The following is a 24,683-nucleotide window of genomic DNA, read 5'->3' as shown; positions in this document are numbered from 1 at the left end:
ATATTTCTCATGCCTTTCCAAGAACAAGATCATTGCAGACTTCCGTGTGTTGGCTTTACAGACCTAGTGGTACCAGAACTACTTTTTACTGTAATATTATAAGCCTCTTCCGTAAAATTAAGTTTTGCTTTCTGTGCAAATAATTTCTATTAAAAGTTTACAGCTCAGTGTCTTTTAAAACTGTATATGACTTTGTTTAGTAGCAATATACATCTAGTCAAGCAATTAAGAGCAGGCCTAGAAATTTATAGTGTAATTTGCAACTAACCAACCTGCCTTTTTTACAATAGTTTTCCAGAACTCAGTGCTTTATAGCTACTTCCACTTACACATTCCCTAGTTTTGAAGCAAATCTCTGGTAACCACCCAGTTATGACACCACTGAGACAACAACTTCCTTTTCAGACCAAGGATCACAGGCAGATGATTTCAGATTGCTTGCAGAAATGCTGTAACAGAGTGTAACTTGAAGAATATGATTCCTGCAATTCTATGATGATAAAACTGACTTTTAGATCTAGTATTAAATAAACATTACTTCAATACAATCATTACCCATTGTAAGACACTAAACTATTGGAAGGTCCATCCAGCCCAAACTAGAGAACATTGCTGTCTGCAGGACTTGCCTGCTCCTACTGTCACCTACAAACAGTGCACACAAAGCTGATTTTGTTTTAGTGGTGTTGATATAAAGGTTATCCTGTCATAAGCTCAAAATGAGAATTCATTTTAAAATTTCTCTTTCTCACTGGAGCTTGCAAAGTGCATCAGCAATTAACAATTCCTATCACTTTTCCCAGTTTGCTGTGTGAAAAGGCTCAGAACTCGTCTTACAAATTGCTCTTTTGAAGATCAAAGGGAAGCTGAATTTGTCTTGTATGTGCTCTGGATGAGTTTGTAATTTACTGGAACTTTCAGAGGAGGCTTGGCAGCACACTCGTTTGACAGCCTCAGGGCACAGGATTCAGGGGAGCTCTGTGACTCTTCCCTTCTGAGTTCCTTCCTTAGCTTTAATTGGCACCTCATTAGAAATTAATGAAAATGACATCCTCTGTTCTTCCTGCTCCAGGCATAGAATGCTACAAAAAGGCCCATCACAATTCATAACACATTCAATTTATATAGCAATGGCTCTTAAGCATTATTTATGAGATGTGAATTTCTTGTCAGCAGTTAATAACTTGAACAGGGCGGAAGAAGAATGCAAAAAAAAGATCTTGAGAGTATGTGTGTATGAAAACAAACAAATCTTTCTACATCTAAAAAAATGTTGTGTTTGAATTGCTGGAACTTCCTTCTCAGTAGTCAATTGCTGTTCTTCACAGCAAAGCCCTGCAGCACTGTCAAATCTGTCTAAAATTCCATGCAGTGTCAAGGGACTGAGCTCAGCAGCATCACCTCTCTCTGGACAGGGCTTACAGGAGAGCCAATACAGCAGCATCCCAAAAATCCCTGAGCCACTGTAAAGCACCAGTCACTCTCTCTGTCTCTTTTCTAAAAGAGCTGTGCCTTGTTGGACAAATCCCAGTTAAGTGGATCAGTATTTGCAGATATGTCTACATTAAAACATTGTTTAGTATGCATATATTTTCCTTTTCACTATGTCTCACTAAAAGTCTCACTGGAGGACTCACCAGGACAAGTAATCAAAAAGTAATATGATTTCCAGTACTTTTAACATTAGGACAAGATGATGTGCAACTGCAAACAATTAAATTGTTGGTCTGTGGATGGAGTTAATTTGGATTTTAACAAGACTCTTTCAGACATAGCTATAGGTCAGCAATTTTTTCCTTCTATCCAAGCAAACCCATACATTTATCATTCTGAAGACGGCGTCTGCCTTTTTATTGATCCTGATATCAGATTTACTCTTACTGTTTAAATTTGGGAGGGGCTTCCCCCATTTTTTCCTCATGACTTCAGTTCAGGATTAAGACACCAAGAATTTAATAGCAGCTGTTCAAAGCTCAGCTCAAAACATATTCTATTTTGACCACTACTTTTGAAGAGTGTACGTGCTTATTTTATACCAGCTGATTCTACCTCATCACTTCCACCTGACCACACATCATTCATTACCTGTGCTTCACATTAGGACAGAGAAGGATAACCCAGTCATGTGTAGATTCAGGTAATACCTTAAACAAATGAGAATTTTACGGATTTGTTTTACTGCATTTCCATCACCTCCTCCTGGGGTTTTCGAATGGCCTTGTCACTCATGACCTAAAGCAATCTAATTTTAGAGACAGCAGGGCAAGCTAGCAAGAATGGTTTCTCAGGCAGTATCTTTTAAACTGACCAGAGCCACACACTGCTGATTATTGGTAAAGCAGTTTGGGTGATGTGAAGCTGAGGTGCTCTGTGTTGCTCAGTGGCAGCATTTTGCTTGCTTCTTATTGCTCTATTAAATGTAAGTGCACAGGGCATGCCCACATTCACATCACATCAGAGCACAGATAATACAACCCTGCTGCACACAGTATTAATGAAACACTGTAACTGCACAGAAACCAAAGATCTCCACTTTTTCAGCCCTGTTGTGCACATGGAAATAGACTCTTGCCTTGTATTTTCTCATTAAAAGTATGGAACACAAATGTTTATAATACAAACTATAAACTGCATAGGATGTAATAGAGGAATGCAAATTTTCATCTCCTCACTTATTACTGAGGAATTCAGATTTTTTTTCACATTCATGTTTTATTAATGCATTTTATGAACTTTAACAGAAATATTTCCATAAAGCTACATATATCCAGTAGAAGAAAATTAAAGAATAATTCCTACAACATTTATATTGCAACAGTATTGAATTATGAAAACACTTCATGAAAATTTGAGAGGAATCAACCAAATATATCTGTAATCCAGCTTACAGGAAAAAAAAAGGTCTTATTTTGTAATGTTAAAAACATTACTGATTAAGAAAAGGGCTTTTTAAAGTTGCTTTCAACTTCATTGCTCTTATGTAGCTCCAATATTGCAGAATGCAGGGAAGATTAATGATGTTACATAATGTTTAAGCAATCATTTATCCAGTCCACCCCAAAATTCAAATTCTGTTGCTCCCATTCCACTATTTCAGTCAGATACCAGTGAGCAGCCTGAGTTGTTGTATACACAACAACATCAGACCAAGAGCAGAAATTCCTGCCTCTACCATGCTAAGCAGAAAGAGCCATACCAAAATGTGTCACTGATAGCCCTGAATTTCTTCAGTTTGATAAAAATGTTACCAGACACTTCAAAGTATCCTGACACATGATTTCCATAACAAAAATTTCAACATTACAGCTTTTGATTTCATATTTGGTGGCTTCATAGACAATGTATCTTAGTTCTGGAGCCAGTGCTCCAATATCAAAACAAAGCCTGATGTCCAGAAGAGCCCAACACAACAGTAATCTTTACAGCCTGAAGACAAGACAGCTGCTGAAGAAGAGAACAAATAACAAAATGTCTGCAGCTTTCCATCACTTCTCTTCACCTAGCATTTGGTATTCAGGATAGGATTAACTGTCTTTGTAGCTACTTTAGCTACACCTTTCCTCTCCACACTGCTGCTCAGGACATACCTTCTCTCCAGAAAATGGTTTTAACAAAAAATGTTATATTTCACAGATGAATTGCATCTATCAACTGTGCAGATCCTTTGGAAATTATCCCCTGCCAGAAACCCATTGGAGTAATTAAAACAAACTTCTCCAAATGTATCAATACAAGCATTGTCAGAGAGTTCAATGCAACCTTCAATACGTTATTACATGAAAAAATAATTAGCAGGTAAAACTACCATATGCATTATCACTGGGTCTAATGAGCACATTTAAACCAGTTAAGAACACAATTGTTCCATGAAGGAGAGAGCATCTCCTTTGGAATCTAGTCACATTAATTACTGTTTCAGAAAGATTATTTGCATTTAATATGAAACCTCAAATTAGCTGCCTGCATAGGATTATCGTCCTCAATTCAACTACCTGAACAGTGTCATCAACTTTGGAAAAGCCAAGTTAGATTTTGAGTGTACGGTGAACAATAAGTCTTCCTCCCACAAACTAAGTGTGACAATGAAAATATTTTCAGTTCAAGGGGATTTTTGGATTTAAGTTTTTAATATTAATGTAATTATAACATGCAGAAGCAGATAATGACCTATGTTCCTTTACACCATATAGAAACTTTCTTTGCATATTTACTGATGTGCTTTGTGCTTCTGTCAAGTGGTTATGATGCCCTTCCTGCCTTACAGGGACTTCTGAAGCTAAATTCATTAATATATGGCATCTCTTGAGACAAGGCAGTACATCAAGGCCAAAGTTTTAAAAGGGAAATTAGGAACTAATTATAACTTTATGCTACCAGTGGAAGCTATAGCTTCTGTTTAAAGCATCTTTGCAAGGTGAAAACCCCAAGTGCTCTCTCTTTCCGTGGGTGTCACGGATCCGAGCACGGCTCGTTGGGAAGGCGGACGCTGCTGACACAGTACTCACCACAGCGACACGATCCCAGCTCCTGCTGTACTAGCTCCAGTTTCGTTTGGCACTGGAAGCATCGACGTCTGCTCTTCTGTTTGGATCGACTGGTTTCTTCAGGCCTGTCATTACTGTCTTCCAGTAGCCGTGGCCGCTTCACAGGAGAAGCCTCACTCTCCGACTGTGAATCTGTTGTATTCACAACAAATATTTTAGGAAAAATATTAGAATTTCCTCACTGAGGCAACCCTTTAGGCAGACTGAAGGTATATTGCTTTCAACTGGGGTCACCACCAAGCAGTGTGATACCTCCCACTCTATTGCATATGCATGTTTTCTTAACAACCAAAATGAGCATCAAGTAAAGGACAAATTATCTTTGTTCCCTATAAGAACCATTCCCGCTGTCAATACTGAATATAAAATGAACTGATTAGTTTCCTTCCAGCCTTGGCTGGGTCACACACAGACACACGTGGAGCATACACCATCCTAAACAATTGCAGGCTTCATCTATTGTCTCATTTATTTTCTCCCGTGTGCTGCCTTTGGTGTCCCCACACAAACGGACTGAAGTGATGAAAAACACCTGAGCACAGGTTTGACCTATTTCCTCCCTGGGCAGGAGGGGGATTTTTCAAGCACAGCATGTAAATTGTATCTCTCATGACTGAAGGCGGTACATGAAAGCACCATGCCGTGCTTCCCTCTCTTTCCACGTGGATAACAATTTAAATGTAAATTAGTAGACACCAACAATACAACCCCAACCAAAATAAGCATGATCTGTACATACATCCTATCAATTCCAAATGCTCAGCCATTTCTAAAGTATTAGTCAGAATACTATTTGCATTAATAACTTCATAAATTTCAGCTTGTAAGAAAACGATGTGAGGAAAGCCTTTGGAAGTTAAAGTTTACAATAGTCTTACTTCAGGTAGTGCAATGCTTTTTTTTTTTTCAGTCAGTCTTTTTTTTTTTTACTATGAAGAGTGTACTGACAAGGGTTCTAGAGCAGCACACAGAATGCCCACTCCTGACTGAACTCTGAGATGCCTAAGCCTTGTTTTTGTGGCATGTCAGAGACATGACATTTCAGTAGATCTGCTGCTCTGCAATCCAAGCCAGGTCAAAAAAGACATTTTCCTTTTCCACATCTGTGCAGAGGAAATCAGTGCTGTACTTCTTTGTAAAAAGAACTGCAAATAAATCTAATCCCAACTGTACTAAAAATTAAATTATTTGTTCTAGTGCTGCAAGCAGCTGCTGAAAGACACTACTGCAATCAGTCAGTATTCTACTGTATGATGGTGAGCAAGGAAAAAAAAAGGCCATTAGCTGAGTTAAATCCCTTTTGAACCAACTTTAATCCAATGAATAACAGGCTAAATCTATCTTTCTGGCAGGATGGTAACCTATTGTCTGTACCATTATTCTAAGATTCCATTGCCTATGTCTGCTTTGTGCTGTCCTGGATTAAGCAGGAAAAGGTAACTGCCATGGATACAACACTGTCCATAACCTTGTTATGTCAGCTATCTTACCTGAGCCACTGCTTATCAACATCATGACTGCCCTTGAGTAAACACCTAAAGGAGTCAGACTTGGAACACTTGGAACACTGTTAACTTCTCCTGGTTTCTCACATGCAATACAATGCTTTTCCAGCTGTTGTATCCCACTGTTACAGCCATAACAAATACACACCTTGCCTCACTGAGGCCTATTTTATTTCTGTCATACTGCTCTCAAGATATGCTGAAAATGTTCCTGGCTTTACAACAAATACAAAGCCTCTATATCTCACACCTCATAGAAGAGAGAATTGCTTTCTGCACTGCATACAGGTGATAAGTTTTTATTAACCTGCAATGATTTTATCTGATGTGTGCCTCAAGACAGCCGCCTTTTTGATCAGTGTCACAGATTACAATTTACACCTTACAAAATACATATATTAGGCCAAAACTAACATTCAGTACATAATGTACCTCACCTCTGGATGCCTGGCTGTGCAGGAGCCTTGGCAAGGAAAAGAAAGCAGTGCATAATGCATTAATACAGCTATGGAATAACTAGTCCTGTCTCAAATCTCTGGAGAAAACAGTTCAAGGGAAAGATCCTCTGAACAGACTGCTGACTCCCTGAACAGAGATCCTGACTCCAAGGCCCACAGTCCTGTCCCATGGATACTTGTCTTTACAGTGTCTAGAACACCAGGCTGGCCTTGAGTGTATAAGAACACCCTCTCCCAGCAGGCAGATTCTGTCCTGTGTCCTTGCTCAATCAGCATTCAGTAAAACCTGCTCCAGCCCACCTTGCTGCCCCAGATGGAGATCTACATCATTTGTAATTTATTCACTACTCAAAGAAACAGACAGGCCGGCATTATGGAACAGCTGCCTCCCACACATCTTTGCTTCTGGAAATAAAAGCCATTCTGGCAGTTCTCAGAAGCCAATTTGGTATTCTGAATTATGCTGATGAAAAGCATAGTGGTCTGCTGATCCTGGAGTCCAAATAAGGGATTCATGGGATGAGTCAACCAGTGTCTAATAAGTTAATGAAACCATATGCCTTAATGAGAAAAATAGCTACCTCAAGTCAGGCTAGTAGTCCTACAAATGAAAATACTTAATCACACACGTTCTGAAAATTGGTAATGACTAACTGAATATTAACATGAGTTGGTCATTATCATAGAAATTTTGGATATCTCATTTTTTACAATTTTATCTCATTTTTTCTGCCATAAACTAATAAAGCACTTAGCACTAAGGTAAACTCAAGCTGGCTCTCAGGAACAGCACCATCTCTCTGATCACTGTTTACTCAGGGCCTTGAACACAAGCCAATACTCATCACAAACCAGACCCACAGCACACACACTTCCATCTTCCCATGGGCAAGTACAGTGAGCAAGGAGAAAGCACAGAGCAAAATTAGATCTTTTAGAGTCAGTCCTGCATGCATTTCTCCCAGATCACATTGCTTTTCATGACACTGACACATGCAATACAGAACACAAAATATATTTTCCAGCACCTGGAATCTTGCAACCCTAAAGTTCAAAAATCTGACAGCAAAATGAAATTGTCATGCATAGCTTTATTATCTGGAGGGCAACTGAAAAAAAACAACCCTAGGAATACAGGCTGAAGTGCTGCAACTAGAATCAAGAGGAAATTCCCAGTATGAACCTTTAAACAACCAAAAAAGGCTACAGAGAAGAGGATTCTCTCAGTCAGTGACTAACAATGGCTTTTCTTAGACAGTTGGTTCATTCTACAACAGTTACTTCTTCCTTTGCTTTAAGAAACATTTTCCATGCTCAACTTGCATTTTAGTATTGCACCTTAAGTAACAAATACCCAGAGGAAAACCAGAATGCTCTTCTTTTACTCACAGATGTTGAAAATCATAAAACTTCTCTGTAAAAATGAGCAATAAGGATGAGAAATCCCCAAAATTTCAGGAAGAAACTGCTCAGCAGAGTAATTGTCATTGATACACTCCCATTGCAATTTTAATTCTGAGTTAAGGGACAAGGATTCTTCTAGCTGATATCTGATGGTGGAGATCCTTCTAATTGTGTATCAATCTCCCATTTGAAATGAGAGAACAAAGAAGTTCAGTTAGGCAAGGCTGAAACTGGAGGCTTTCAACAAGCAGAGTAGTGTTCCTAAAACTGTTATGTCATGGACAGGGACATTTGTTCCTCACTGTCACTGTTCTCATCGTCATTACTCATGTTCTCCCCTCAAAATCCTTCCAAAAACTGGTGCCTGAGCTGAACTGCACTCCCTTAGTCTCCAGCCTTGGAGGAGTTTGCAGGCTGCATGCAGGTGGCTTCAGTTGCAATCATGATGGCTCCTCCATGGCATTTGGGGAGAGGGTGGGATGCTCTAGACCCAACAGAGACGTGGGCTAACAAAACAAGGAAGGAGGAATTATGGAAGAGATGGGAAAATAGTAAGAAAAAGAGGATCTCTGCTGCTGCTTTCTTCAAGATGAATCTGTTTAATCTCCAGTTTCATGACAGCTTTTACGGCACTCAATCAGTTTTTTTTGTTATCAGGAAGAACCTATCACACAGACTGGCATTTATGATCTCAGCTGCCTGTGCAAAAACCAGAACAAGCAGTCTTTAATGGACCCTCTAATATTACTGCCATCTCCCCTGAAAATATTTTGGAAGCAGCTTAAGCTGGTAAAACTTCTGTCCATGGAGAAACTTGCATAGCTGCAGACAATAACTACCTAACATAAATTAACTAAAATTTGAGTTTATTGCCCATTCCTAGTTGTTATTTCTTTTTATTCATTATTCTATTCTTAAATGATGGATTACTTAACTGCCTGGCATGTTGATTATGCATTAAAGATTTCATCTAGAGAAAACTGCCTCTATACAAATCTTTCCTATCACATTGACCAGAATAATAATTTTAAATAATCTCTCTAGTTCAAATGAATCTAAAATTAACATAGTTGTTCCTAACTCTTTTGCTTGTTGACTATTAATGCAAGAACAGAAATTCAAGATTAATACCTCATAAGCCAAGTCTGACAACTGTGACTGCCTCAGTCCCTCCCTGTTGCTGTACAGTGCTGTGGAAAACATAATTCTGAAACTCTGATATTTAATTCAAATGAACATCTTATCTTGTCTTCTCACACAATTGTGACTGCATCTCAAGGCTGTGCACCTCTTTGGAACTACTCACACGTGTAAGAAAAGTCTTTCGTGAATTCACTTCAGGTTTTTTTTTAAACACTACAGACAGATATCTCAAAAATATCTTACATAAGCCCTTTGGTAATATTTAACCACACAATCTCTTTTCTAGTATCATTGCAGAGCCCTTAGCATCATTATTTCACCGATTTATTTTTTTCCCCTCCATAGAGTTTAAAAGAAACTGCACTAAAACTCAATGTCCCTAAACAATGTGGAATAGAGAGACCACATGGGAGCAGTCTCTATAGAGCTCACATCCCATCAGTCGCTTCTTTGCCTCAGGAGGCTCTCCATTAAATCACACTGGAGACTATAAATAACACCCAGAAGTTGCATTACATAAGTTATTATTTCTCATCCATCACCACAACCATGCAACAGTAGTTGTTTCCAGCTCTAATGAGTAAAAACAACCAATAAAAAACCCCCACAACTTTCAGTCTAGCTGTTGGAGACATGTAAGGGGAAGAATTGCTTCAAGATGTTCCAAATGTGAAACATAACTGATGTACTTCAAACTCTTGACAGAAAAATTCTCCTTCCCCCTTTGCAGTAGAGCTAAGAAAAAGGATTTCATTACAGAGTTGAAGTGTTAGACTAATTTAAAAAAAAAACCCAAAACAAACAAACAAACCCTCAAAAAACCCAAAAACCAATAAAATAACTTAGCTGGCACAAATGACGTGTTGCTAGAAAGGAGGATATATTTATACATGTATATATGTGACAATGAGTATTAATAATTATGATTTCAGGAAAACAGACAAATGTGAGGACATAACCATATGTACAGTTTGGGTAGCATTCCACTTGCAGATAAGAAAATGCTTTCTTACTGTAGGGGAGGCCTGACACTGGCACAACTTCCCCAAGTGGGTTTGTGGAAGCTCCATCCTTGAAGAGACTCAAAACCTGACTGGACACAGGCCCCAGCCTGCTCTAGGTGACTCTGTTCTGAGTAGGGAGGTTGGATCAGTCTCCTGAGCTCTCTTCCATCCTCAGCCTTTCTTACTTCATGAATAGAAAAATAAAATTTAAAATTACACTCTAATTCCTTCCCACCATTCCCATTTTCTGTTCTCCTTTAAACCCGTATTGTCAGCATTATCACCTGGAAAAACAGAAGTGTACTATACTGTGTACTAACTTAAGTGTAACTTAGGGTGTTAACTACCATCTGTAACGAAACAGAAGAGACTAATCTAGTGCATGTTGAAAATGTATGACAAATAGTGAACTACATAGGCTCCTGCATGCATTTTAGCTAAGCTGTAATTAGAAGAAGTGTGAAAATGGCTACTATCCTTTCCTGTCAATAAAATTCATAATTGCAAAATTACATGAAAAGCTAATTAGTTTTCATCGTGTATTTAGGCTCCTATACTACATCTGTTCTATATTTAAGTTTTTGCATTAGTTCCCCCATACTCTCTGATGTCACCATGTCTTTAGTTAATAGAAATTTAATTTATTTCTCAAACATTTTTACTTACACACCAGATTGATTCAAACAAGCACATATTTTAATGTATCCAGGCACCTGTACTGTACAGTTCCTTTGATGGATTAACTTTGGGCATTTCAATTAGTTAGAACATTTCCTAAGGCAATGACCACCTCTACTGCTGCTGGCTGACAGAAGGATTTTGTTTGTTTAGAAAACAGGTGAGTGGGGCTCCTTTCCTGAATTACACCCATGGGAGAATTCTGCAAACCTCCAGAGCCACAACAGATGAGCTCGTGAAGAGAGAACAGGTTGGACAGTCCTGGGATGCTGTTCATCTCATGCTCCAAGGGTAACACCTGGAGAATGTGTTTAAAAACAGCTGCTGACAGCAGCATCATACACACACAGTGACTGCTGGTGTGTATGGCATGAGGCTGAATTCCCACTGCCTCGATGACTGGGGGCAATTGATGCAGGGTAGAAGCTGGATACTATTCTGAGGATGCTAAGGGAAGGGTTTAGGTTGTTGGGGGGGGGGGGGGGGGTTTGTAATGGCTCTCAAGCAGCACCTCATCTTCACATACTCAGACTATTACAAACAATGAACCTTGAAGAGGCCAGAAGAGAAAAAGGGCCACAACACTAAACTAAAACAACATCACAAAAAATATTTTATGGTGTCAACTGGAACTTCTTTTCTCATTATTAAATTATGTACTTTCATAGTACAGGGTCAGGGCTGGGAGAGGGACAAAGGCCCATTCTGACACTTGCAGCTGGAGAACAAATGACATCCCAAGCAGCCTGAATAATCAGAACAGGATTATTAAGTGAAGGGCTAATGCACATGTACAAACAGCTAAATGGGAGAACAAGACACAAGTAGGAAGAAAAACGTCGTAACAGTAACACACATGATGAAGAACCTATGAAGACAAATCACGAACATTCTGGCCATTCCACAGCACCTGAAGACTACTAAGTAGTACTCAAATATGCATATTTACATATCTGAATATGTATGTAGAAATACACACAAATAAGCTCACATTGGTTCTGATAAAATAGGAAATTTAAAAGCATTCAGCAATATTATGGTTTTGGTTTTGCTGACTTTAATGAGAACCTTCTTGTGCTTTGTGAAATTCTCCAAAATATGATTAGCAAGAATAGATAATGCTATAAATATTTCATATTTGCTAGTCAGCTCCAGCATGCATAAATAAGTGGTGCTGCTCTGCTTCCAAATCCTAGTGGTATACTCCAGCTATGTCCTCATCAATCAGATGGTATACAGTATTCAGGAAGGTAATTCTTCAAACTAATAGCCTAAAACCAGTTCTATATAGAAAATATTTGCTCTGTTATTTTTCAGTCATACACAGAGTTCTCCTTAGCAGACCCTTCCCCCATTGGTATAATGAGAGTTTTCCAAGGCTAAGAGAGATATTCAGAAGAGGAATAGTAAAGAACTCTTGCCTGCTAGCAGTGAAAAAAAATACTTACCAATATTTATCTTTCAAAAAACTGGTTTGTCTTTTAACTGCAGAACTTCAATGATGTCATTAGTAACAGAAATCTTGCATTGAGAGACTATAGTTCCAAGGATCATAACTGATTAATGCCAAGGAAAAAAACCCTAAGAGCTCTTGTATTTTGATAAGAATTTTCCTGAATACATTGTGAAAAGGTTCTGAAATGTACAGCTAATCCATCTTCAAAGTACACCTGGTTTTAATCCTGTTACTTTAAATAAAGCTTAATTATCAGTTTATATTTTGACTGTGTTACTTTTTCTAGCATTTTTTTTTTTTTTTGTGGGGGTGAACAACCAGCCCTGGCATAGGACACAATTGCTGTTCTGATTGGTGTCCAGAGCCCACCAGATGTCAGGCTGGTTTGTCAGGCAGTTCTTACTGTTTAGAAAGGAGATGTTTGAGAAGCTTCAATGATAACCTGAACCAAAGACCAGGGACAGGAAGAACAGGTCAGTGAAACTTGGAAGATGCAACAGTACATGCACTGTCTTGCATCTTATATCCAGCTATTTTTCAATCTTCTTTTGCTCCAAGATGTTGCTCTCACTAGTTATTAGTTATTCCTCAAAGTTCATGCTATGGAAATAATTTGGAAATTATTATTATTATAGGAAGAGAAAGACATCACCTTTATGTTTATGGAACTTTCACATAAAAAACTCCCTCACTTTCTAGGAAGATACACTTTCCCTGTGCATGTTCAACAGACTGAAGAATACTTCCAAAAGGCTTTAAAATTACCTTCATGGAGTTTTGACATCCTGAAGAAAGCTATCATCTAAATGAAAATTCTGGAAACTTGCTCTTAGAAGTTGTCTGATGCTCACTGAGTTAATTAGTCAGAATAGAGAACTTCACCAAGAGTTGGGTGAAAACTTTGAGACTTACTTCAAAAAGTACAGAAGGAATCTGATTGTGGATTTCCTCCCTGCAGGTTACACATGTTTTAAAGTAGTAAAAAAAAAATAAATTTGAGTTAAAAAGTAAATGTAAGTGGCTATTTGTTTCAAATATATTTCAGGTAAGTTATTTAATGCTTAATTTCATTTTAAAAATTTCCAGTGCAGTAAAGTAGCAATTTTAAAATTATAAATTTAAAATTATGTGTCTCATTTGCTAAAGCATACCTGTAAGGAAAGTGTCTGATCTGAACAGATCAGATCAGGGTGCTGACTGCTGAGGTAAAATCAATTCAATTCTTCAGCCTGACAGGAGCCAGGTCTTTTAAGTTAATGATCTCAACTACTCTTTGTGACATTCTCCATATTGTCAAAATTAAAGCAAACCCGAGGCTCCCCAAATCCTCTTCCAGTACAGTGCAGGGTACAGGTGAAAAATGCAAGATGTACAACCCTGATTTCTTTATCCTTGAAATTAATGGAGATGAGCTTTGTTTAAAGTTATGAGATGCAATTTTTCCAGCAGTCTCTGGTTATAAAACAGAGTTCAGAGCTGTTGGGAGAACAGTATTAAGTAAGGGTAATAGATGCATATTCTTTCATAGTATATACCTACTGTTAGAGATCATTTAATTAATTGACCATAGAGATCTTGAGAGCTCTGAAAACTAAACAAAGCATTAAGTCACTAAAAAATAATCAAGGTAAAGCTGTTTCATTTTAACCAAAATATACATGAAGAACAAAGTATTTGTTCTTCAGTTTCAATAAACTGAAGACAAATCCATCATCCTAAATTCCAAAGACTTTGGTAAAAAGAGGTCATAATATTAATTGCATAGTTTCATATTTGGCAACAATTTCACCAACCAGACTGAAAAACATCAGCCCATAGAGAAAAGGTGGTGGTAAAATGTTGAGGGCAGCAGCACACGTTTTCAGGACAGGAAGAGTGTCATTTATGAAAGCACAGCTCATTTATCCTGCTCATGGCCCAACAGAACCTGCTGCATGGACTGCTCTCCCAGCTCTTTGCTTTGCATTGACCATCCCAACTCTCCCACCTTTCCAAGAGTCTCTCTCCTGGCTCTTCTCCACAGTGCTTGAGGCACTAAATGCTTGCCTGTACTTCCAGACCTCAGTTCTCATTAAGTGCTATGAATGTTACTGAAGTTAGACTAAGTATCTCTGAATACTCATATCGTATTTGTTTTCCATTAGTGTCACTGCAAAAATTAGGTTTTTTTAGAAAGGATTTTTTTTTAGGTTTTTTTTTAGAAAGGATTTCTGCATTACTGTCTTCTGCTTGATGCAGAGTACAACATCAAAGAAACTGGATCAGGTTGCTCTGGCCTGGTCCATTTAAAAAAAATTTTCAAAGACTTCACAGCCTCTGTGGGTACCTGTTCCACTGCCAACAAGAGGGGAAAATCTCTGCCCTTAATCAGCCAGCTATGCTGTTCCTAACACAGTTAATCCAGACAGTGCTTATTCCTATCATCTGGTACTTCTAGTTTGACATTCAAAGTAATTTTCTTATTGGCTGACAATTCAACGTGAACTCCTCTCAAGAGATCATCCTGTCCTATTGACCCAAGTACATTTTCTTCCAAGTTGTTCCTTTTTTTTGTGATTCAGAATATGGAAATGAAACCAGATGAAAAACTGGAAACAAAAGCAGCAAAAAGAGCTAAAGACAAGTGAAAGCTGAGCAATGGACTTACACAAAACCAGAAAGTCTTAAAGGGGTTATTTGGAGTAGAATGAAAAAGTTTAAACAGCTTATCTGAACTGCACAAAGGATAAAAGAAGATGAATTTGGGTGATTTGAGAGGATAAATAAAGATAGTGGGAATAACAGTTTAAAGTACTTGGAGGACATTTTCTGTTAGGATGCTGAACTTGAACTGACCTCAGACAGCTGGGAGTACTATGAGGTACAGAGAGGTGTGTGTGTCAGCAGCTGCTGGGAGGTCACACAGGCCATCCACAGAGAGATTTTGATTATTGCTTTTTACTTCTGTTTTACTGGGTTGGGGTTTTCCCTACCCACAAGGGAAAAAATAGCTGATAACCTATGAACATCTGCATAACCAAAATGCACCTGAATCACTGCATATTTCTTCCACTCACACCAGCATACACCAAATCCCACTTTCTGCATGATATAGTGTCCTGGTTTCCTGGAATTTTCTTCCTAGTAGCTGGTACAGTGCTGTGCTTTGGATTTGGGATGAGAGAAACGTTGATAGCACACTGATGTTTTAGATGTTGCTAAGCAGTGTTTGCACAGAGTAAAGGGCTTTTGAGCTTCTCACCTCACCCCAGTGAGTGGGGCTGGTGGGCACAACAGGCTGGGAGGGGACACACCCAGGACAGCTGACCCCACTGTCCAAAGGGACATTCCATACCTTATGGTGTCATGATCAGCATATAGACTGGGGGAAAAGCTAGCCAGGGACTGCTGCTCAGGAACTGGCTGGCAAAAGTTGATTATTTCTCTCTCCTTTTTGCTATTTTCCTTTTTTTTTTTTTACAAGTTATTATTATTTTAATCATTAAACTGTTCTTATAGCCAGGAGTTTTCTTTCTTGGAGATCATGGTCGGCTGCCTTACACGCTCTTAAGAGAATCGATCTGAGTCAATGTGGTTTTGGGGAATATAATTTTATAAAATGGGAAACATTATTAAGCATATAAGTTATTGTGTTCCTCTATTTATCCTATTCCACAACAGTAATTTTATTTCCTAAGGCCAACAGTCCTTTCAAAAATGACTTCAACAGACTGGTAAGAAAAAGAAGTTAATCCTAAATAAAAATTACTGACATGTTTCTTTTGTATTTGTAATTTAGAGCATGTGAAAGAGGGCTGTCACAGCCACGAGGTATTTTTCATCCCTTTGGCCATCTCAACTATCCAGCATCCTCACCTGATGATCAATCCAAAGAAAAGGTACGCCTAGGAGCCACTAAGTGTGAAAATTAATTTCAAAGTAATACCGGGAAAAGTTTCCATTCATCTTATTTTTGTGTACTTTTGACACATGCAGATAAAAGTATTCCTGTCCTAATACCATAAGATGATAGAAAAATAATCTATTTATTTTATCCTGCCTGTACTGAATAGACAGGGACAGGAGTCACTGTTTTCATATGCTGTTGTGCTGCTGCACACCTTTTCATTTCTGAATGCTGTGTTTTCTCCACTACTTAAAGGAAATTCTCTTCAAAAGTAAACAGCATGAGAGATTAATGTATGAACTATGAAGATGCTTGCAAAACTTCTCTTTATATCAAAGCAAACATGAACTAAAAATCAAGACGTTTTTTCACTGCAGTTTAGCAAAGCAATGATTTAGATGTCTAGCATAAAAATGTGCTAGACTGTGGTAGATAAAATCAAGAAGGACATTTTACAAAAAAATATTCCCAATTATTTTGTGCTAGGAAGTTCTTATAAACCTTCCCAGGAACAGCTGAAGTTTTTAAACTCAGAGGCAAGGATCATCACAGTTATAACTGACTTCTGAACTTTTTGATGTATTGACCCCAAACCTATCACTTTGGATTCCCCAACTAACTCAATTAGTCAATTGAGATGCCTTCACCAGTCATGAGATGACCTCACTGTAAATGAAAGCTCAGGTGAACCATACCCACTATTTTTAGTGAAAAACGGTAGCTTTGTGAGAAAGGTAATAGTAGAAATAAATCATACAATTAGAGCAAGTCCTTAATTTTGTTTACTGCTATGACTATTATAATCCTTATCACTAGCAGAATTTTAATCTACAATAATCATAACACTTTGAGAAGGCTCTTAGACAACCAGGAGGAGAGGAAACCAATCTGTCCATCCAGACAGATATGGGAGCACTGAACAAATAATCCAGCATGCCACAGAACCAGGCAATAAGCTGAGGCAGTAAAAGCCATCACCATACATCATCTGATCATGGTAGGGTGTCATCTCCCAGCCTCTATCAGCTCCTGTGCATCAGTGCCAGTCCCAGGCACTTCATCCTGTTTGTAATTGCTGATGAGCAGCAATAAGGCCCCCATGCCTCAGCTCCCCTCCGTTCCACTTCAGCACACACCTATTAGGTTGTAACTTTTATTTACAGCCTTGCTTGATGTGCTGCTCTATTAGTACAGCTGGAAACTGAGCAGAGGGAGGGGGAAGTGCGTCCCTAATGGGCACTATCATTGCTAGGGCTGGGTGATTTACTATGCTGCTCAAAGGCTGTTCTAGCATCACTTTCCTGTCGGTGGGAGAGCTCCAAGAAGGCTGGATTTCAACACAATGCCCTCCAGAAATCAAACACTAAAGAACACCTTAATAGTCCCTTGAAACACCAATGAAAAACAGACCTCAAAGTTGGTTTAGTGCTATAAAGCCCCCTTCAGTAATCTTTTGTGTATTTTTTGCTCAGGAGCTTAACACTTTATAGGAATTAAAAAAGAAAATCTAATTAGTGGTGTATGAGGTCCTTTTGTCCTTACTCAACACATAAACATTGATTAAAAAATGATCATATCAATGTAATGATTTCATGATTTTGGCTCAGGCTCAAAATCTGTGTACTTTTATTTCTACAACTTGACTTTCCTATAACTCCTCAAAGGCTGTTCTCTCAATTGTTCAGGTTCAACCTCAAAGCATTTGGATTTCTGGCACTATTACAAGCAAGCACATATCTTAGTACAAGAACATCAATAAATTCAAAACTTCAAAAAGGACCACTGCCCTGTTTAACCATTTTACTCAAGCAGTGAAATAATTATTCCCATCTTCTAGACTCAAATTTTAAACTAGAAAACACACAGAGAAAAGAGACAGATACTCATCTTGTACAATATAAATACCACCACATCAATCTACAACAGATATTCTCATAAAATGTGAGCTACCTACACACATACCTATACAAAATATTACAGATGCACATTTTTCATAAACTGCTACTTAGAAATAAAATACTTAAAACCTCACCAACTTTATGGATATAATGTATGAATTGATTGTATCATTACCACATTTTATCTGCCTGTTTCTACTGCCTTCTCTACTGCACAATTAAAAATTAACTGAGCACAGTCACACAGTTCCATCAATTTTTTTTCCCAGGTTTCTTTAAGCTGCATGAAAATCTTATAAAATCTGTCTGGTTAGAGGTGTGTAGTAAATCATCATTAAAATTGTACAGCAGGAAAACAAGAGTAATATGCTAGTTGGTACTGCACTTTCCCAACACAGGCACCTGATACAAATGGGATGTGGATGCCCTACAGACTAGAGCAAGCCTCCTAGCACCTGCCATCAATCATCACATTACCCAGCCATTAAGAAACAAATCAAAATACATAAGAAGCTCTACACTGGGCCACACAGTCCCATGTTTCTTCCTACAAAATCTTCAGACTGCTAGTGCTCAGAAGCCTTTGAGGCATCATCCACACTAATGATTGCAAGGCTTTATTCATTCTTTTCATTATAATCCTTGTCCTGTGGGTACACTGGAATAGAAATACTTTTACCACAGTGATGATTCTGGCGAACAGAAGGAAAAACTCTAGTATCTGGTGTCATAGTACTATTTTTTATCAGACAAGCTCCTACAGCATGCAAGTTGACAAGTGCATTAGGTAAAACCTCTTTTTTTCTCAATGAGAAATTTTCCTGTACCTTGGCAGATTTATTGTTTTGATCTTTCTTCAATTGTTACACTCATGCTGATAAAATATGAAAGGTTTGTCTCCTTCGTTAATATTCTGATGGAAACTTAGATATAAGATAAGTAGGTCAAATTTCTAATTTTCTGCCTCAAATGCTGATTTAGGAAACTTTGGGGAAAAACTATGCTTGAAGGGTGAACAGAATTACACAGATAAAATCCAACACAACATTTTTTCTTCAAAGCTCTTCCAAATAGAAGCAGCATAGGATACTTACAGAAAATAGGCTTATAAACAATGTGCAGTGTTGACAAATGCTGCTTGCATCATTTAAGTAGCTTCCTAAGAAGCTGAAGTGATTCTAGTGTGGCTGAGATAGAGTTAATTTTTTTCACATTAGATAGAGGTGCTATGTTTTGGCCTTGTGGTTAAACCCTGACAAATGTTCACCTACATGCTATGCTGCTCATTCCTGAAGATGTCACAGCACTTCTGGGTAATATTTTGTAGCCAGTGTTTTCTTGTCAATTCCCATGGCAACATAGTAATTTATTTTAAAAATGAAAGTTTGCTGACAATTCAGGATCTCGAGAAGAAAACTAACTCCTAGTACCAGGTTTATTCATGTAAGACACTATAATGGTAATATTTACATTACTGAGTAAATAATGTAAGAACCTCAGGGGAAATTGATGTAATACAAAAACAGTAGATTTAGTTGACTGAAGATTAAATTGTGGTATCAAATTAGGGTCATCTCCTCATTTTCTTGCAAAACACACTAAATGAAAAACATACAAGTATGTACAGACCAAACAATAGCATAAACTGAAAATAAGAGAACTACTGAGCAAAGTTACCCAAGGCATTTTTCAATACGTCTCATGGTTTCACCTGCTTTACTCCAAGGAGCTTTCACTGGTGCCATTTGACATTCCAAATAATGAACTTACATTTCTTTTTGCTAAGCAAAAGAAACAAAAAATTTCTAATAGTACTCTCAAGTTTACTGTCTCTGCGGCACCACAGCAAGCTTTTAAATTACTCTGCCACAAAAACCAGCTAAACGTTACAACAGCTACTATATAAAGAAAATACAGTTTAGTAATAGCATGAGCAAAGCAGATTAGTTTTGCAAGGGATATAGTGCCAAACATTCCCTCTTGTTTAGATACACCTCCATGGCTACACAGAAAAGAAAATCCAGTCTCCCTGTTCTGAAGAAGTAGCTTCCAGTTCCAAACTCAGTTCTTTGGCAAACAACACTCACTGTCACAGATTATCATGTGTTACTTGAGAAGTCTGCACCTGCACCAAAAGCAAGGTAATGCAGCTTCTCTGTAACCTTCCTTCACTGCAGAACAAACCAACCTGTATGATCACACATCTGCTGAAAGTTAACACTTACGGAATAACTGCAGCTCAGCTCAACAAACAATAACTTGAAACATTTTTTGAAAGAATTACTTCAGAGAAAATTTCCCTTGAACTCCTTAAAGAGAAAGGCCCCTTACTCAAATGGGAATACCCTTCCTTTCTGCACAGAAATGCAAATATAGGCAAAAATTATTTTGGAAACACAGACTGCAAGAACATGACCATTACCTACACACCCACCACTCCCCAGGAGATTATGGCTCCCAGCAGCGGTCCTGGTGAAAAGGAGCACATGAGTTCTCCTTAATCCACACAAAACCAAAGCCTGGAGAAGGCCTGAGCCCACACAGGTAACTTGGGTGCCTGAATAAGTGCATGCATAGTTCCTCAGGAGAGATCTTATGCAGAAGTAGTGACTTCAGCCTGGCCTAACATGTCACTATTAATACCAGCTCTGTGGGACATTATCCATGTGCATCCTAAATACAGAAATAAAGGCATCGAAAGGACCCAAAGCAGGTAAAATTTAGTCTCAATGTCAAGATCAGTTGTCTATACTGCATCTTCAGTCAGGGAAAGTCAATGTACTCAAACAGTGTTCAACTCAATACTTTGCATTTCAAGGGCAAGTTTTCCAGAACACTGTCACAATCATTAGACTTAAACTGATTACTCCTGTATGTCTTGTTTTTACAAAGATTAACTGAAAACAGAGTGTACTTACAGAATTATGTTTAACAGCATTCTCAGATGAACTATCTGCCATACTAATCCTTTTATATGTACATTTCTGTCAGCAAAGCAACAACATTTATTTTCATTTGGCATTTGCCAGGTATGGTTATTACCCTTTACTATTAAACTATAACTGCTAAATAAAATGCAAAACTTAATTCCTTGATCCCACAAAACACATACCTGAGTCACAAGATCTTTTGGTTGGTGTGGTTAACGAGGCATGAGCTGTACCTGTGCATGGCCCACCTGGAAATAGAGAAGATTATATGTCTCAAAACACCACCTACATTTAACATTTACAACGACATCAAGATTATACTTAAGAAGAAGGAGCACTTGTTTTTGGAGAGTGCATATGGAAGTAGCTCTACTCTCAGTACTCTCCCACATGAATCTGAATGTCATGTGGCAAAAAAAAATAGATGAAAAGTTGGGACAAAGTTACACTTTTAAAATATACTTTATAAATATTTCAAGAGACATTTTTAGGAAATATACACCATAATTGCAATGCTAGAAATGTATTTAAGTAACCCACAAGTAACACAAGGGACAAAGTGATCACTTCTCTGATATCAAACCTTGCTACCAACTCCAGTGAGATAATGACTTTGCCTCTTATCTTGTTCTCATTATGTGTTCTAAGTGTGGCACAGGCATATGCTAACAAGCTCTTTCCATGTTTAAGGTGTTTTGGCTCTGGACTCCTGCCCACTCATCGGGTATCTGCTTGGTAGCAAATTGCTCTCTGCCTTTTTTTGTAATATGCATCATCGTTGAGGAGTTCTCCAGAGATCTTGTTAAAATACCAACCAATTGAGTGTACACAGTGACTTGCAGTAAAAATAAATAAATAAAAATCAACTCCATGCAGGGAAGCCAAGACAAATTGACAGTAGCATTACCAATGGTAATAACATATCATAGCTTTGAAAATTGGATATTATAAATGGGAAGATGCTAGAGAGCCTGAAATTGAGTTAGACCTACTAGAGTTTGGCTATCAAAATACCAATAATTAAGTCTGCACTAAGCTGATGGTGATAAAGTAATGCTTGCTGGCAATACAACACAGCTTAGTATATCAGGATAACCTTTAACATTAGGTCTTCATGCACTGAAAACTACCAAAAAATACTTTTCCCCCCTTTTTTCCCAGTCTTTGCATATCTGGAAAGCAGCACTGTGACTATGCCAATATTTTTACCTTTTTAAGTATTTTCAAGCCTGGCCTATGAGTAAACTGTTTCTTTGTGCTTCTCTCAGGGATGCTCCCCTTGAATCTTTCCTTCATTTCTCCTTTACACTAAGTTTCAGGTCTCAGGCAACTTTGTGTACCCTGAAACACTCATAGCATTGTAACACTTAAAAAAAATTCTGCAATTGAGAGGGAAAGATGTGAGGAACTTACTTTGGTGCATTTAATTTAATGAAATTCACTTGGGAACAGTTTTACACCCTCAGTTTTCCTGCAGGCCAACACTGAGAGCACTCATCAGGGCCTGGCCTGAGGTTAAGCACAGCATCAGGACATGGGAATACAGCATCCTAGATGGATGGATGAAGCATCTGGGTATCACTGAAGCAGTGTTGGCTTCAAGCCTGACTGCACTGGCAACCAACAACCTCTTCTCAACAACCAGAAATGGTCAAGTAAGCAGAAATGATTTTTTACAATATAGTATTTTCGATTTTTTTATATTCTGGCCTAGAAAAAGTTATCTTGATCTATGTTAGTACTATTGTTGCAACAGGCTCAAAAAAGGCTTAATGTAGGGTTTGGTGCATTTGGGAAGAAAATACTCAAACAGAATCTTTACTAAGTTTTCTAGTGAAACCTTCTACATATTCAAAAACCTACAGAGCAAGCCTGTTAAGTCAGTCTCTACTTTTAGACACCAAGTGTTTGGTTTTAATATAGAATATGTGTAAGCAATAAATTCAAAAGGGTACGGAATTTCAATGAACTGACTTCAGATGCAGCTGCCTCTTAAAATGCAGCAGCCTTTCTGTAAATAATTTTAGTTACATTCTCCCAGTTTTCACTGAATAGACAGTGAGAGGCATCATCACTGTGGACTAACAAATAAGACTAATCTTTTCAATTATTGTAAAGTAAATATTTACACTAGCTGATACTTTCAGTATCCAGCCAAATATACAAACTTTATTTCTCACTCTCTAAAGTACAATAAGTTGGCATGCAAGCTGCACTTCCCTTTGTCAGAGTTTTCCTGTTATTTATTCTTCCCTCATTAGGTATGGCTTTCATACAGCTTTGATTTGTATAGCACAGCACCAGAGTTTCAATAAAGAGTATCTGGGGATTTGCATGCATGTACACTATTGCCTAATAACCAGTGCAGGCAGCACGTACTTTGCAGCATTTCCTTCTGCTACTGCTTTTGTTCCACCATTAACAATGTCATGCATAATTCAGTACTGTGGGCTTGACTGTGCAGTTCTATGTGGAAGTCACTATATGGAATCTTTTGGTATACAAAACTTCTAATTCAGGCATCTTTGTATTGTTTGAAATAAGACAGTATATTTCTCACAGCTTTGATAAAAATTCTGTGTGTGAGAAAGAAAAGGAAAGTCATAACAATAGAACACCAGTCCATCTTGGGTATTCACAAAGGTAGACTTATAAGTTAGCAAGATTCAGGACATATCTGCATCTTCAGTGCAAAAAAAGTAATTTTTCAAGGTTATTTAACTGTGCTACATAGAACACTTCAGTGTACAGTGAAAGGCTGCACATGTCTAACTTCTAACATAACCCACAAGGCTGTAGAGCTCTTTTTGCTCAGCACAAATAAGACATTAAAATGAAAGAACAAAATATCTTTCTACTCTATATCCAATTAATAGATAATACAACAGCTTCTGCTCCTATTTTTTCCAGTGTATGGTTTCTGACATTTGCAACTTCTCTTTCAAACGAATGCAGCCACTACTCAGGGATAATGTATTCCCAAGAGAAGATGATTATAAATGCAAAAAATACTAAAAGCCACTGAAGAAATCAGAAGTATTTTGTGAATTTTGAGAATCCTCAAGTTTGCAAATTCAAACATAGAATTAATAAAGAACAAAGCAAGATAACTCGAACTTTATCATATATTAATACAATGGGTCTTGTTAATGTTGTTATGTTTTTGGCTTCTGATATCCACAGCTTTCTGTAACTTAGTGTTAGCTGTACTCAAAATATATTGATTGGAGAAACAGATTCAAACCAAATTTCTTTAATTAGCCAAAGTAGTAAAATTTCATATATTGCTTATATTTCTATAGATACAGTAATATTGCTATTATTTACTATTATAGACTATTCTAAATTCTGTAAGTTTAAATTGTCTTTTAGAATGCCCTTCTGCATCATTCCATTCTCTTCCTGAACTGGTAACTACTGCCAAGCAGTATTTGTCCTGAGGACATCCCTGAGTCAGGGCAACTCGATGTTTCCCCTTCCTGAAGTTGTAAAGTGAAGTGACTCCACTCAGTCAGAGCCTCCTATCCAAGAAAAAAGTTCAATACTAGGGTGTTTAACCCACTCTTTTTGCTGTTTGAAGAAGCACTAAGTTTGAGCCTAGAGTACACATATCAGGGGGATTTGAACAGCACTCAGAAGCACATATTGAGCAGAGAGAGATGCAGAATGGAGCAAAACTAAGCACATGAGTAAAAAGTTCACGTTACTGTAATTCATTGAAACAATTTCAGGTGCCACAAAAACTGCAAGCCAGATAATGAACAAACATGAAAAATA

The 24,683-nt window shown here is 37.8% G+C and overlaps 1 protein-coding gene across 1 annotated transcript in view; it reads right to left on the bottom strand.

Moving 5' to 3' along the window:
• The window catches only part of ZFAND3 (zinc finger AN1-type containing 3), a 133,097-nt gene that overhangs the window by 15,003 nt on the left and 93,411 nt on the right, over positions 1–24,683 (bottom strand). The window contains exons 5-6 of the mRNA XM_079298387.1: positions 21,089–21,154; positions 4,506–4,676 (exon numbers count right to left, since the gene is read on the bottom strand). Of these exons, the coding sequence (XP_079154513.1) occupies positions 4,506–4,676; positions 21,089–21,154 (237 nt within the window). The remainder of the gene's footprint in view (positions 1–4,505; positions 4,677–21,088; positions 21,155–24,683) is intronic.

The sequence above is a fragment of the Erithacus rubecula genome (genome assembly GCF_903797595.1).
Source record: "Erithacus rubecula genome assembly, chromosome: 2".
NCBI lineage: Eukaryota > Metazoa > Chordata > Aves > Passeriformes > Muscicapidae > Erithacus > Erithacus rubecula.
The sequence above is the reverse complement of the archived record's forward strand: the minus strand, read 5'-3'. Positions and strand labels throughout refer to the sequence as shown.